Source organism: Piliocolobus tephrosceles, chromosome 11 (genome assembly GCF_002776525.5).
Source record: "Piliocolobus tephrosceles isolate RC106 chromosome 11, ASM277652v3, whole genome shotgun sequence".
Classification (NCBI taxonomy): domain Eukaryota; kingdom Metazoa; phylum Chordata; class Mammalia; order Primates; family Cercopithecidae; genus Piliocolobus; species Piliocolobus tephrosceles.
The window spans coordinates 42,264,521-42,278,229 of record NC_045444.1 but is presented as its reverse complement, the minus strand read 5'-3'; the positions used below and the strand labels follow the sequence as shown (position 1 = coordinate 42,278,229).

General features: G+C 35.1%; 1 protein-coding gene across 5 annotated transcripts in view; it reads right to left on the bottom strand.

Annotated features, from left to right (window-relative positions):
- GPD2 (glycerol-3-phosphate dehydrogenase 2) overlaps positions 1-13,709 on the bottom strand; it is a 148,813-nt gene that overhangs the window by 18,769 nt on the left and 116,335 nt on the right. For all 5 annotated transcript variants that reach the window (XM_023217418.2, XM_023217417.2, XM_023217416.3 and 2 more), the window contains one exon: positions 10,045-10,238. In XM_023217418.2, coding sequence (XP_023073186.1) covers positions 10,045-10,238 — 194 coding nt within the window. The remainder of the gene's footprint in view (positions 1-10,044; positions 10,239-13,709) is intronic.

Sequence of the window (13,709 nt, the reverse complement as noted above, 5' to 3'; positions counted from 1 at the left end):
CCTGCTGCATTTATTGTGATAAATCATCTAATCCATCACTGGATAACAGAAACATGAGTATAATTTTGCTTCAACTGGGACTTGGGGTTATATGTGCCCTCCTCCTTCATCATACTCCCAGCCATTACCCATGTTGATAAAAAATTGACTGCATATAGTCTTGAAAACTTCAAGATAATGGGAAAACTGGATCTCCACATGTGAAAGAATGAAGGTGGACCCTTACCTTATATCATATACAAAAATTAACTCATAAGGCATCAAAGACCTAAACATAAGAGCTAAAACTATAAAACTAAGAAGAAAACATATAAGAAGAGCTTTATGACACTAGATTTGTCAATAATTCTTGAATGTGACATCAAAAGCACAGGCAACAAAAGAAAACAACAGATAAAACACACTTCATCAATATTAAAAAGAGACTATTAACAGAATGAATAGGTACCTCATAGAATAGAGAAAACATCTGTAAATCATATACTGATAAGAATATATCACATATGCAGAACATGAGAAATCCCTAAAATGCAGTAACAAAAAGCAAACAACTTGAATTAAAAAACGAAAAATGTACTTTAATAAATATTTCTCCAAAAAAGATATACAGATGTCCAATGAGCACATTAAAATATACTAAACATCACTAATGATTCGGGAAATGCAAATGAAAACCACAATGAGATACCACTTCACACCCATTAAAATGGATATTATCGAACAAAAACAAAACAAAACAAAACAGAAAATAACAAATACTGGTGAAGACGTGGAGAAACTGAACCCCTTGTACACTGCTGGTTAGAAGGTAAAATGCTGCAGCTACTATAAAAAATGTATGGCAATTCCTCAAAAATCAAACATTTAGAATTACCATAAGATCCAGCAATTACACTTCCGGTACGTATTCCAAAGAAATGGAGCAGAGAAAAGTTTCACAACCTTGTTCATATCATTATTAACAATAGCCAAAAGGTGGAAGCAAACCAAGTGTCCATCAACAGATGAATAAACAAAATGTAACATACACTTACAACAAACTATTATCTAGCCTTAAAAAGGAAGAAAATTCTGACACATGCAACATGGATGAGCCTTGAAGACCCTATGCTAAATGAATAATCCAGTCACAAAAGGAAAAATATTGTACAATTACAGTTATATGAGGTACTTGGCGTACTCAAACTCATAGAAGCAGAAAGTAGAATGGTAGTTGCCAAGCGGTTGGGAGAGGGGGAATAAGAGTTAGTATTGAATGATTACTGAATTTCAGTTGAGGAAGACAAAAATGTTCTGGAGATGAAAGGTGGTGATGGCTGCATGACAATGTGAATGTACATAATGCCACAGAACTGTACACTTAAAAATGGTTAAAATGGTAAACTTTATGTTCTGCATATTTAACCAAAATCTAAAAATCAAGATAAAAGGATAAATTGATATAATTCAAGTCTCAAATTATGAAAGGGTTAAGGAAATATTTTACATAGAATACAGAAGTATCAGGACCTTTACTAGCCCATATCATGTCCATGTTTTAGTTCAAATCCATAAATCCCATGCGGGGATCACAGATTCGTGAGCAGAGGGCAGGGCTGGATTTCGGTTCCCACTCAACCCTTGGTCATGTGCCTTTGTACAGTAAACATCCTGTATATTTATACACAACACCACCTGAAAAGTAGTGAGGTATATATCTAGCAGACTTTTTGTGTAAAAAGTCACAAAGACTCCTTGAAATGATTGGAATAGTTCTTACTGAAAACAACAACAACAACAACAACAACAAATGCCTTACCACGTATAAGAAAAAGACCCTAACAAGAAGCTATGTTGGATGACAGATAATTTCTCCATCTTGATCTAAAATGAGTAACAGGTTTCTGCTAAAAACAAATTCAACTCAAGTTAATCTGGCATATTTTACTATAGATTCTTAAAGGCTACACTCTTGACATGACATAACTATAATCTGTAAGAACAGATACCCATCATCTCTATAGGATGTTCAGTCAAACCAATAATCCAAACACTGTAACTGAAACACCAACATAATTAACTGGCGAGGAAAGCCTAAGCCTTCTCAGTCTTACTAAATGGAGGCAATACAGGATCTCAATGCTGGGATTCCATCCCTAAATCTGCCCCCTCTGATGTGTGCATTCTCTTAAAAAGATTTAATCTGGATGGCTTCTGTGGAATGGGGATTAATTCCTGCTTTACACAATTTTACCAGTCATATAAAACCTCAAAACAAGTTGTAAAAAGTGTTTTAATCTTTACCAAAAACCTAACGAGGAAATTACCACTACTTTCCATTAGAGTTCACATCACCCTCTGAGATTAAAAATAAAACTTAGCAAACCCACTTACAACGTCATTGTGGTCACCCCACAGTCCCTCTAGTGTCTGTGAAATTCCTTAGGTAGCCACACTGATCAGGAATTTGGTTTCAACTCTTGAAGCTCTCTGACTAATTTTAAAGTTATTTGATGGAAAATTAGGCTTTGCAGAGTAAATTTGAGGCATACGCAAATAATCTGTGGCAAATGCCTTACCTTTTCTGTTACAACAGGCAGAAAAGCACATCTATGAAATTGCATTGTCTGAAACAAAAGATGAAACTGAAACATTCAAGCTTTTCATTCATCCAGGAATACTATGTAAAACATTATCTATATTGATATCATTTTTAATGCTTACTCCTGGAGTTGATACTCAAAAACAAACAAACAAACAAACAAAACAAAACAAAACAAAAAACCAAGAGTTCAGGAAATATTCCTAGTCACAAAGAGCTCATAATGTGTTAAGAACTTTAACTTACTTTGCTTGACGTCTTAACATTCAGCTTTTTAGTCTGAGAATTGTATCAGTTGAATGTTGGGAATAAATTTATCGAAAATAATACATTTAAGGATGATTAAATTTCCTTATTTAAAATATGAATTCGTCTTTATGGCCTGCAGGATTTATATAGTATTAGACCAGAAGGTGGTTGGATTACGTTACCTATAACAGTTCCCTTCCCAACCTTGAGATGTAATGGTTTTTATGGATGATTCAAAACTCTATTTGCCACTGAAGTATTAAGAGCTGATACCTCCTCACCACTCATTCAGTAATGACTGCTGAGGACCTTGGGTATAATCCATGTCTGAGGGGCACAGTACAGCTAAACATTTGACACATTAATTCTAACTTCTTGAATAAAAGACAGCAACTGACGAAGCTAACAGGTTCCTCTCCATATTACCTATTTACCCACAGTGGAAATCTTATACACTGTTAAACCCTAATGAAAGTTTTTTCAAGAAAGAGTCAATGTAGTAGATGGTAGTCTGAATAAAGTATCATCAGGATATTTATAAATTCTGCATGGTGCTGTTGCAGCCATGAGGTAACCACAGGGGAAACAACCTTAGGATGAAACCACCTTGGAAGATGGTAGAGTGAAGATAAATAAGGGTAATGTGTCTTAGATACTGATAAATCATTAAAGTAATCACCTCTTGAGGCTTGTTGTATCTGGAGTTTCTGTTTTACAAGATAATGAATTTCTTTATTTTACTTAACAAACAAACAAAAAAACCCCAAAATTCAAAGATTCTATTAAATTGAGTATGCCCTTCTCTAAGTGTATATTTAAACACCTTTAGATTCTGAAGAACAGCACTATCCCACGGACTTTACCGCAGAGATGGAGACATTCTGTACATAGCTCCACGATCCAATTTGCTAGCTGTTAGCAGCATGTGGCTATTAAGCACTTGAAATGTGGTTTACCTGACTAAGCAACTGAATTTCAAATTTCAGTTAATTTTAACTAATTTAAATTTAAATAACTACAAGTGGCTAATGGCTATCATATAGCACAGAGCAGCTCTATAGTTAAAAAAAAAAAAAACCTCCAAGCAGTAGATCTCAGACTTGTCTGGTAGATTAAGCTAGTTATTTCTACTGGCCACCTTGCCTACATCTCCAGTGGAGCTACCATTCACTGAAATTGGATTGTACTTCCTTTGCTCATGAGAATACAATAAAATCTGCTGTAATAGCTCCCAAATACTTTATTGTCATTCATGTCAATATGTACCATTTCAACCTTTCTCCTCTCTTGCTAATCTCATAAATTCAAACAAATGAAACGTATTTTCATTCAATTAAGTACTTCCACCCTCAAGTTCTCATCCAGAAACCGGTTCTACCATACAGGTTGCAGTCAAGATTAATAAGTGACCATCACCCACTTTAACTCTCCAAGGTATAACATGTGAAAAACATAACTCATGGCCTCTATGCTTTAGAGCTCATATTTTTTTCTAGTTCTCATACTGCCAGGATAGCTTAACAAAATTTCATTATTGCATCATCTCTTTCTCACCTTGCTGAAAGTCTCTAGCAGTGTCAATTATAATACTTTTCAATACCCCAAATAGTGTATCTAGTAAAGGGTCATATGTAGTTATCAGTAAATATTAAGTGGAATATTAAAGCATTCTCTAAACTTTTTATATCAAACTATAAAAGCTGGTATTACCAAAACCAAAGCAAGAACACTTGGGCCTCTGAGATAAGGCTTCATATAGGATTCTAGTGACTATATGTTGAACAACTGGATATTCCCTTCCAAATTACATGAATGCTTTAAATAAAACAAGATGAAAGAAAAAAAAAACTACTATTAGACTGGCTCATCTTGAGGGCACCCAGTTAATTTTTTAAGTGACAACTATAAAAGTACTTGGCAATATCTTCAAAAGGTAGTGAGAAAGTAAAATACTCTTACCATCATGTTTAAGAATCATTTGTGTTACATTCCCAAAAAATAACTCATTCAGGTTTTAGTATATGTAATATGTAAAGGGTAAAATATAAATGGTAAAGTTGAACAGACAATTTTCATGGCTAGTTGAAAAAATTAAGTATGATGTGATTATTTCAAACTATAATTCATATTTTTACTCTTATACTTGGCAAGATAAGTGTTTGTTTTAAAAATTAGTAGAAAATAAAGCCCATAGGAAGTGACAATTAAGAGCTAAATGTGTGGTTTAGCTTCACTTAGTTATTTAGGCATATGTTTTGGGGTGTTTTTTTTTTTTTCCATGTTTGCCACTTTCAAAAAAGAATCAATAAAAGGCATGTGAAAATATCTAAATGAACACAGGGGAAATAGTGTCAGAAATCAATACTTCTCTACCAGCATGTTTAACCTGCTGAAATGAAGTGTTAATCACAGAAATAAGATACCATATTACATTTATAAACTAATGAAACTAGAAAAAGCAAAGCGTATGACACTATAATTAAACAGCTGGAAGACATCCAAGCCTGTGTAAGTTGATAACCCTGGTAAAATCTCTGGCAGTGAAAAGGCAGGTCTGCAGTGAGTTGATATGGCCAGCTCAGTTGTTAATTGAATAACAGGCAATCTATAAACACTACTAATTGCCTATGTGAAAACCTGTGTACAAGTAGAGAAGCTGCCTAAAGAAGCACACCAGGAAAAACTACATGGATAAAGCACTCAGCAAATCTTCTGTCTCTCTCAATCCTGTTAAGTCATAGCTTAGTTTTGTCACTGCATCCTTCTGATTAACCTCTACACAGCAAACTTAATGATACATTTTTCAAAAGATCATTTTTCTTCCTAACTCAATACGAAACACAGAACTATCAATTACCCATTTCAGAAAAGAACAAACAAGTAATCTAGAAAATTCAGCCTGTGAATGGAAAGCTTTCTAAATTGTAAAAGAAGACATGGTCTTATTCCCAACAGGCAAAATGCTTTTCAGAATTGTTCCGACGCATTTTGCAGAAGTGTGGCAGCTGCTGTGAATAGCATGGAGTGTTAAGATTTGACACTTTTTTTTTTTTTCTTAAGGATATAGCCATTTGGGGAGGCTCAGAAACTGTTGCTGGAATTTTACTTACCCATTTAATAAATCCTTTTAGAATGATTATTTCAACCCTGGTGAATATAAAACATTTCAAAACTATTGCTCTAGGATCTAAATCAAACTTTATTTTTTAAATCTGTAAAGAAGACTGGCCCAAGGGATTAGTTATGAGACAGGAAACCTCCTCTAGTTGAACATTCAAATTCAAATAAGGTCAGTGGAGAGCAAAGGTCACTGTCATGCTAAAGGTATCTAGCAGCTTCCATGAAATGAATTGACAAGCTTACCACTCCCTAGTGCACATAGTATCCCATCAGGAAACCCAGAACCAACAATCAGAGTACTACACAATATTTAGAAGCACAAGTATTAGAACCAGACTTACTTATACTCAAATTATGGCTCCAGTACTAACTAGCTATAGGCAAAAAGCTTAGGCTGGGCGCAGTGGCTCACGCCTGTAATCCCAGAACTTTGGGAGGCCAAGGTGGGTGTATCACGAAGTCAGGAGTTCAAGACCAGCCTGACCTACATGGTGAAACCTAGTCTCTACTAAAAATACAAAAATTAGCTGGGTGTGGTGGCGCACACCTGTAATCCCAGCTACTCAGGAGGCTGAGGCAGGAGAATTGTTTGAACCCAGGAGGCAGAAGTTGCAGTGAGCCGAGACCACACTACTGTACTCCAGCCTGAGCTAGAGTGAGACCGTGTCTCAAAAAAAAAAAAAAGCTTAATGTCACTGGGCCTCAGTTTCTTCAAATAGAAAGTGGGACTTAGTAAATAAATCTCATAGGGTTGTTAATGAATCAAAGATCTAACAGGTAATATGCTTGCTTAGCAGTGTCTCACATAAGAAGTGCTTAATAATAGGCAAAGATTTTTTAAAATGAGGCATATAACTGTAAACAAAAATATATTTAGCAGTAGCATGTAATTGAATAACTGAATGGTGCCTGAAGCTGAGCTTCTCTTTCACGTTTGATCAGTCTAGAAGAGAATAGCAGCTTTCACCAAAATTCCTTGAGAAAAAATATGGATTTGACTGGCCTCATTTTAAGATATAGACACACCAGCTAATTGATACTTTTTATTAAGACCAAGTGTAATTCTTCAAATATGAATTCTTCAGTCAATTAGAAATAAGAATGAAAAGAAGCTATTAAGAATCATTGTTAATTATTTTTTGAAGAATAAGTTTGTAAGTATAAAAGGTATGACAGGTGCTGCACACAGCAAAATCAATAAAGTCTAGGAAAGGGCTGTCATGTCTGCTTTTACCCTGGAGGACTCTTAATCTAAAGAGGTCCCCAGATATCCAGGAGAAAGACCTGATTTGCAATGTTTAGATATTAATTTCAAACACTCTTATCAAACATCAGAATTAACAATAACTGTTTGTTAGTTTCACCAATTCGCTGACTACAAAATGGTATGTTAATTGAAAAGATTTTTATGGACCAACCAGGTATGCCAAGTCTTCCATGTATTTATAGGTAGAACATAAGTGATCCAGTCTCCGTTAAAGCCCCACGCTCACTTCACGGGTAGAGATCCCCACCCACAATATGGGCACCACAGCCTTCTGGAACCCACACCTGCTTCCAGCACATCCAGCTTCTTAGCAGGATAGGGAGTTACATTTCTCATCCTCGCTGCATTTGAACTTTAAGATTTTGGAAACTGTCAACATTGAGTTCTCTGCTCTTGAATTAATTTTATATCTTGCTCCAACAATCTAAACTTCCTGATCTTCAGGCCCAGATATAAACCCAGTTTCAACAAACATTAAAAACAGATAAATTACAAATGAAGCAAGATTCATTAACAATAAATATGTTAAAATATAATCATAATCCAATGTTGAAGCTCCTCCTAGAACACAAAATGAAAAAAAGTACCAAACTAAAATTGCACTGCAGTTTCAGTATTTAAACACGGATGTTAAACAAATCTAACTATTTTTCAAATACCATGTATGAGTGTGTATGTATGTGAGTATAAACCTTAACCACACATGGATTTCAATGATATGTATTTAGTGTATTTTATACTATTATTGTAGATATCCAAAGGGACTCTATTAAGAATGAAGTTACATCTATTACTTTAGATTAAAAGCAACTAATACTATACAACATGGATTCATCAATTAAACTAGGAGTCACTTGAACCATTTTTGAAGCAGTTTGTTTTGTTTACAAATGCATGATCACAGAACAAAAAAAAATTCTTTAGGGAAAAACGATACACAGATGTTAGTGAGTGGCATTCAGACTAAAGTAGCGTTTTTCCATGTCCTTCACTGATATCAACATTATAAGAAGATTTCTGATATAAATATATGATGATTATTTTTAACCGTAAACTTGTGTACTTTAACATAGATTTTCAAATGGCTATCATATCAAAAACCATGAATCCATAACTAACTTATTTTAATCCAAAACAATCAAGAGTAGCATATGAATAAGATACCAAGATTTGTAGCTAAATACAAATAAAGAATCCTTACCCTCAAGGAGCTTCAAGTGAGAATATATCTTGGACTATTACCTATAATATAATGTTGTGATATACAAACGGTATGATCAACATCCCACAGGAATACAAAGAATAGGTGATTTCTCAAGTATAAAAATTTTGCCAAGATGAAGAGTTGGGGAAAAGGGTGTCCCAGAGCAAAGCTTCAACCTAAATTAGACATGAAGGTTCAACCTAATAAGGTATGAAACCTACTGGGACAACATTCACCCTAATAAGAACATGTAATTCAGGGATGGAGAGTAGTTGAATATAAACATGCAAAGACAAGTTGTAAAAAGCCTTATGTTTCGTCCAGGAAGGGTGGTTCACTCTGTAATCCCAGCACTTTGGGAGGCCGAGGCGTCTGAGACCAACCTGGCTAACATAGTGAAACCTCATATCTACTAAAAAAAAAAAAAAAAAAAATTAGCTGGGTATGGTGGCGGGTGCCTGTAGTCCCAGCTACTTGGGAGGCTGAGGCAGAAGAATCGCTTGAACCTGGGAGGTGGAGATTGCAGTCAACCAAGATCACACCATTGTACTCCAACCTGGGTGACAGAGTAAGACTCCATCTCAAACAAAAGAAAGCAAAGCAAAACAAAAAGCCTTATGTTTCATGCAAGAGAATTTAGCATTTTTCCTAAAGTGAATGAGAAGATATCTAAAGCGTATTTTTGTGCAGAGAAGTGATGATCAGAATTATGTTTTAGAAAGAAAGTTCTAGTAGAAGGATTAGACTGGACAGGGATAGAGAACTGACCTAAGGAGGCCATTGAGGGGCCAGTGCAACTGTTCAAGTGAGAAATGGCACAGACGTGAACCAGGGCAATGAAGTGGCTGAGGGACCTGCCTGGTATTCAGAGTGAGCATAGATAGGCATTAGACTGGATATGGAAAGAGAAAGGATACCAAAAATAAGCACACCATTTCTAGTTTGAGTGACTAGATGCATGGTGAGACTCAACTGAGAGAGGAAATATAGAAGCACAACGTTGGGGAACTTCTGAGACTGGCCTGAATGAAAAAAAAATAAAAACTATATAAATTACCAAAGAAAATGCTCTGACAGTCAAGTTGAAATGCCCCAGTAAGAACAGGAAGAAAGTAAACTTTGGCTTTTTCCATTAAAATAAGTAACTTATCCTTCTTTGCTAAACCCACTGGTCAACATTATACTTTCCATGTAGCAACAGACCATTAAGCATCTTACAAATATAGTTCTAGCCTCTTGTTTATTTGCTTAATTATTTCCTATCGATATCCTGCATCTGTAAATCAGACCTTCCTAAGCTGTAGAAATTAAACTGTGATGTACACATTTCATCCTTTTCTGGAAGCACATGAGTGTTCAGAGCTAGAGGGGGCTACTCTGGTCTTGCCATTAGAAATTATCAGAAAAGGACTGCATGAGTTTCATGTGGGTATAGAAAGTAGAGGAGAAAAGGCAATTTCTTCCCATTGTGTTAGAATTTGGCCCTCATAAATGTTCTCAGAGGCACAGGAGGACCAGTGTGAAGATGAGTCAGACTGGAGACATAGCAGTTATCCAGTAAGAGCTGGAATGGCTTGCGAGATATGGACACAGAGAGACAAACTTAAAGGAATGCTCAGTTACCTTCAACATCACAACTCAGGTAATTACGCACTTCGTTCAAAATGAAGTTGATATCTTCTTCTGAAGGAATTGGATGGTGTGTAACATCAGTTGGAGTATCAGTAGTGCCAGCGATCGTCATCTTTTGCCAGGGTAAGAAGAAAATAACTCGCCCATCGCTGGTCGCTGGGTCAAGAAGTCCCATGCTCTCTGGGCTGAGGTACACAGAAGGGTTATTTATTTCTGAAATTTTCAGAAGTTTAACATTAATCTGCATTCTAAAAACTATTTATTCATTAATTCTCAAATAAGCAAACAAAAAAGATATGAACTATTACTTGTACTTCCCCTACCCTAGAAACTCCTAAAAGAAAAAAATGACAAAATAGAATGAAACAAATGTGATAATGATAACATTCCACAGCAGAGCTACCCCTTCCTTCCCCACTTCAACAATGCAAGGCTAATTAAGAAAGTGGGCTTCAACTTCCAACTGTTTGAGTTTCATACTCCTTGGACCATTCACATCAGATAATGTCAGCAGGATAAATGTCTATAATGTCCTTTATAATGGTAAATCACGGGTATGTCTTCAATCTTTTTTCAAGAATAGCCAAAGTATTTTCCTGGGACATTTGACATTTCATCACTCAGGAGAAATTCTCAGGAATACATGAGAAAGTGAAGGGTCTACCTTTCTAGAAACTAAAATGTAATCACAAAGTTCTTTACTACTTTATGCCTAGATGAACTCGGGCCACTTCTCCAAATATGAGATTTCTTACTTTATTTTGAGGTTACAAAAATCTCAAGAAGTGCATCTAGAAGAAAAGAGCTCCAGTTTTTACTACTCCCTAAATGACAATGTCCTATGATCAGGTCAAACAGGAGAGGAACATGTTAGCAATGAAAATCTTTCACGTAGAAGACACTAGAGTGTACTATGCTAAATCAAGGTACAATACTGCCTCTACTGACAGACTATATAAAATCTCCCAAAACTAGAGTCAAACATTTTTACTGATATTTACTATTCTAAAATCAAATAATAAAACATATTTGAAAGAATAGGCAACTGTAAACAAACATTAACAAAACCCATCATTTTGTTTTTAAATCACTAAAAACAGATATTTTACTTTGTTCCTTAGCCAGTCAAAGAAATTTGGAGATGTTAAAAGAGTGAGAGGAATCTTAAAGTGTCCTATTCAAGTAGAACACTACAAATCTTCAGATAGCTGCTTCAATTTGACTGGATTCTTGTATCAAGCCAGTGTTACTGGTATTTTCTATAAATATGTTTTTAGCTTCTATTAACGTTATTTCTTAAATAGGAAACATAATTCTATTTGGTTTGAACAAATTTCAAGAAATCCCTCTTACACATACATTTAAAAGGACATACAGTCAGATTTTTATCTTTATTATCATTCCCGTAAGATTTTTTTAAAAAATGATTTATTCCAATGTGTAAAAATGAAAGGCTAACAACTGTGTAAAAAATAATAATAATATTTTATATATAAAAAAGAAACATACAGGCAGTTTAACTAATGCATCTCCTTTATTTAAACCACAAGGAGTATGAGTCTTTCTCTTCAAAAAACTCTTGGCCACATGAAACGCTTGCCCTGTCTGCTCAGCCTTAGCAGCAAGAAGTCACTGTTCACAGCCTATCTGAGACACTCCGGAGAGAGTGGGTAGAAGTTCTTCTACTTAGCTAATCCAAAAAGCATTCCGGAAATCTGCAATCATTTAAACCGCAGCTCAGAGTCCCACCTTCACTCAGTGTTACTTAGAGAAAATAATTTTACTTTTACTCTAATATATTGAAAACTACAAATATCAAGTATTTTTGATCTCTAAATATGATTATTTTTTTTCTTTGCATTTATCATAAAACTCTCTAAAAATCTTAGAAGAAACTAGTTAATCACATGTTTTGTAAGTATATTTTTTGATCCTGGGTTGATATGCCCTTAGATTACATCAGTCACTTTGAGATTAGAAATGAGAATAGAACACTCAGAGTTCAAGCATTCTATCTGAAAAACAGAACTATATTGAAACAAAAAAATATATTCCATATTCTAACACTTGATAAACAAATTATATGCTAACATACTTTATATGACTATATCATGGACCAGACATAATATGATGTGTCTAAAATAATAAACCTGATAAATTTAATCATAAAATTACAATATTCATCAACCTAAAAAGGAAATACCATTAGAAAGGCACAACTACTGAATCCTTTAAAAACTTTCAATGCAATAAAGTAGTTTAAAAGGTGAACATGATGGTTACCAACACACACGTAACTGGAACCTGTAGAGAATCAACTGCTTAAGTGAAGACATATGTGACAAACATAAAATTAACAAGCACAGAGGGAAGACAAAGCTATTAATGAATGTTATAAAAATTTAAGAATCCACTTGGAAATATCTTTCATCAGTTCTAAATTACCTAATTCACACTCTCCCTTAGGGAAAAGTTTGTTTTCTCATGAAGGATTAATTTTGCAAGTTCACACTAAAGTTTGAGAATGGATATCTACTACAGTGATAGTATACACAATGCAACAAGGCATAGATCTTTTTTCAATATATACGATTCATTTGACATCAGGAGGGAAAGCCTGCTGCTAATTTATGTGTGTGTCTAGGATTAAATGTAATGAACATTTTTCTCATGCAGACTATCACTTTCCTGAAGTGCCCTTAGTTAAACTGAAATCAATTTATTGTTAACTACTTAGCAATCAGTATTAGAGTTAACAGTATGTACACACATTTTGGTGTATTATCGCTGCTTTTGGAAGAGCATCTAGCCATAACTCTCAAGGAAATTCCAGATTTGTTCTTAATATAAAGAGTGGCTTTCAAAATTTCTGTGTTGTGTTTTCCAAAATTAAAACAATTTTTCCTTCTTCCCCTCTTCCCCTAAAAAGCTGCTATCATGGTGTAAGATAATTCTACAGGTGGAACATTAGTTAACGTTACAACAAAATTAACAAATGCTATAAAGATATTTCTGAAAACAGCCCAAGAAGATACACTGCACATATGGTTCTTTACTCTTCCTTTGCCAGCCTACACACAATAAATCAATGGTTACCTCACTGCATTTCCAAATGGATCAGGTACTAACTGAAACATGCCTGGTCTTAAATTATCATTAGCCAGTTGTGGGGCAGCCCCAGAAGCTTTGGTTCATCCCTGAAGACGTAGTCAAAACTGTTGAGTAACAGCTGCTAAGTATGACTGTCTGATGATACCACAGAGTCATTTCAGTTTGGGATCTCCTAATATCACCCAAGAGAATGACCTGATAGGGAGAGGAAAACCACCCCTATGGGATGCCAGAAATACAGTTGCCTCAAGTCAGTCCTGAATGAGGGAATGAACCCTTAATCTAGGTCACAATCCAAAGAGAAGGGGTTCATCTGTTAAGAGAGCCTGAATGGGAACTAGGCTGCAGACCATTCCTTTAAAGCTTCCAACAGGATAGGTAGTGGTTATAGCTCACAGTGCTAAAAATGGGCATATTAATTCCTCCCAAAATAGAATGAGGTCACTTGCTGCATCTTAGCCTGAGACAGACCTAGCTGTAACTAACACCATCATGCTTCAGGAGACCTGAAGCTAATGCTGAATTTTTAGGATACAGAATGTTTA